This window comes from Myodes glareolus, chromosome X (assembly GCF_982192425.1).
Source record: "Myodes glareolus chromosome X, mMyoGla1.1, whole genome shotgun sequence".
In the NCBI taxonomy this organism is placed as follows: Eukaryota; Metazoa; Chordata; class Mammalia; order Rodentia; family Cricetidae; genus Myodes; species Myodes glareolus.
Genome location: NC_142053.1, coordinates 1,309,021 through 1,312,102, shown reverse-complemented (window position 1 = coordinate 1,312,102; position 3,082 = coordinate 1,309,021). Strand labels below are relative to the sequence as shown.

Genomic DNA, 3,082 nt, shown 5'->3' with positions numbered 1-3,082 from the left:
TTTTTAAAAAGTTTTAGAGGCTGGAGAGATAGCTTAATCAATAAAGTGCATGAGCACAAGGACCTGAATTTGATCCTTAGGACATATATTTAAAAAAGTCAAACATATTGGCATGTACTTGTAGCCTCAGAGCTGGAAAGATAGAGACAGTTGGATCACTAGGGCTCAATGGACATCAAGTCTAGCTGGCTTGGTGAGCTCAACGCCAGTGAGAGACATTTTCCCAAAAAGATGTAACAGCAGATAAGGAATGTGGAATGAGAATATCCAAGGCTGTTCTCTAACCTCTACATCCACAAAAAATGTGTGTACCTGCCCCTCCATGCATGCACCTTTACATACATATACCCACACATACACACATGTATCTTTATACACACAAACACACATGCAAGCACAATGCACACACACACACACACACACACTGAGAGAGAGAGAGAGAGAGAGAGAGAGAGAGAGAGAGAGAGAGAGAGAGGTGGACAATCAATTAACAGCTGAAGACATCCCTGTTCCAAAGCTCATGAGATTTCATAGTTCAGGCAAATGACCATTTCTTAGGTGACTGTTATGTGCTAGGTGCTAGGATAATAGAAATTAATCACAGTTTTCACCTTCAAGGAGCTCACAGGATGATAATGGAGGCGTATAAATAATTAAAACACTAAAATGCATAAGCACATGTAGTCACAGAGAAGGGACACCTCCTTCAGCTGCTGGGTCAGCTATGGGCAGCCGGCATAACTTTAATGGTTAGGTTGGTCCTTTAGCAAGATGTGAGAAATGAGGGATCATTTGGCCCAGAGTAGAAGGAAAGAAATCCAATACTGAAGTGCGCTTGGTGGGGAAGTTGAGGGTAGATCACACTGTAGGCAGATTTCAGATTCTCAACACTGCCATTGGTAATGTTAGTGCTGCCGCTTCACTTTGCATTGTTTCTCAAGCAATGTCTAAGTTATCTTTTGGAGGCACAGGAATTCAGATTCTGGGCTGCTTATTCATTTTAACTCCTTACCTAGTTTTGATTGGGAGGTTTCTTATATTTATATTCTCCTTGATTATTTAGCCAGAGAAGCTTTATTTGGGTCATTCTATCACTTTCTTGCTCATCAGTGTCCTTTTCTCTGGCAGTGCTCCTGATGATGGATCAAATTGTTTATAATGGGGAACAGAAAAGCATCTAAAATGCATAATATTCTAGTGATTTTCTAAGCCATAGGAAACTCTGAAATCCTTTCCATACCTCAAACAACCCCAAGACTCATTTTATCTTCCCAAATATAGGAAAGTGAACAGTAAGTTGCATGTGCACCCAGAACCACAGAAAAGTACCTCAAAAGAGCATTGGCATACAAAGTGTTCAGCAAGGTGACTGAGTTGTTGAAAAAGGTCTGTTTAGTGTTATTGGGTTGTGCCTTTCCTTTCAACTTGTACTGTGCTGTCACCTTATCAGCTGTGGCTCACCAGGAGTCTCCTGAGGGCACCTTTGACTTCCTTGTTTCTCAAGCTGTAGATCATAGGATAGAGCATTGGGGTTACATTGGTATAGATTAAAGACACAATTTTGTCCTGTTCCGGGGTGTAGTAGGACTTGGGACGAATGTAGATGAAAATTGCACAGCCATAGTGCATGACAGAGACCAGAAGGTGGCCAGCACAGGTGGAGAAAGCTTTGCTCCTGCCTTCTGCTGAATGGATTCTGAGGATAGCAGCAATAATGAATCCATAGGAAAACAGGATCAGCAAGAACGGTATCAACAGAATCAGCATGCAGACAAGGAAGACTGCAATCTCATTGCTCCGTGTGTCAGAGCAGGCTAAGAATAGAACAGCAGGAATGTCACAGAAGAAATGGTTGATGACATGGGACTGACAGAAAGGTAGGAGGAATATTAGTGTGGTAAGGGTGAGTGAAAGTGTAAAACCACTGATGCATGCCAGAGCCAACATCTGCAGACAGAGTGCCTTGGTGATAATAAGTGTATAACGCAGAGGATTGCAGATGGCTACAAAACGGTCATAGGCCATTGCAGCAAGGAGGAAACACTCTGCTCCACCCAGGGCAATAAAGAAGTGCATTTGCAGAGCACATCCCAGCATGGGCATTCGCTGGGTTTTGGACAGGAAATTGGCCAGCATGTTAGGAACAATAACTAATATGTAGCAAATTTCAATGGCAGATAGATTCCGAAGGAAGAAATACATGGGTGTCTGAAGGCAGGTATCAATGAGGCTGATAAGCACAATAGTTGTATGGCCTGCTAGGGTGATGAGATGCATAATTAGAAAGAGTCCAAAAAAGAGGATCCGTAGTTCGGCCAGGTCCCCAAAGCCTAAGATAATAAATTCAGAGCTTAAGGTATGGTTTTTCTTCAGTGGTTCCATTTTTATTCTTCTTTGTAGAACCATTGGGCTGGAAAGGAGATTTTTATAGCAATTCTCTAAGCCATGAGAAATCCCAGAGCCCCTTTCACAGAATTTAGCCTGCTCTTCCAGGCATAAACCTTAATTCTATCAGCTAATTCTGCCCTTTGATGGTATAGAAGGAAAGACTGCTTGTGTGAGAGTACTTTAATTCACATGGCCTCTAAATGCAAAGTTGTTTCTCTTAGACCTTAAGGCAATGCTTCCAACAGAGATGCTATACATCTTGAACAGTTATCTGAGATGATAAGCAGAGGCTGATTTGGCTATATTAAGAAAGGTTTAAATGGAGACTGAGCCTGTAAGTTTATCAGTTGGAAGTGATGTAAAGAATTCCTGTAGGAAGGAAGGTGTGGTAAGTTAATGTTAGATACTTTTGAATTTATACATTAGTCATATTGTTATTTCTTTACCACTACCTCCAAACTCCCATTATTTCTGCATTCAGTGGGCTATGAACAGGATGCCAGAGACGAATACTTTGCAGTAGTTGCTTTACTTCCTGAGTCTTAGCTCTTTGTGGACACCCTCATTTTTGTGTCACCTCCTAAAAGTCTCTTCTAACATCTTGCTTGAATTAGTCTCTTCCCTTTGCTTCTACAGTCTTACACGTTTCCATAACCATGTTGTTTACCATTAATTCTTATAATTCTTTGATTAT

The 3,082-nt window shown here is 41.3% G+C and overlaps 1 protein-coding gene across 1 annotated transcript; it reads right to left on the bottom strand.

The window, feature by feature from the left end:
• Positions 1-1,446: 1,446 nt before the first annotated feature.
• LOC125415336 (olfactory receptor 10W1-like) lies at positions 1,447-2,382 on the bottom strand. The gene has a single exon (XM_048457552.1). It carries the CDS (start codon positions 2,380-2,382, stop codon positions 1,447-1,449), a length of 936 nt encoding a protein of 311 aa, XP_048313509.1.
• Between the last annotated feature and the right edge of the window lie 700 nt (positions 2,383-3,082).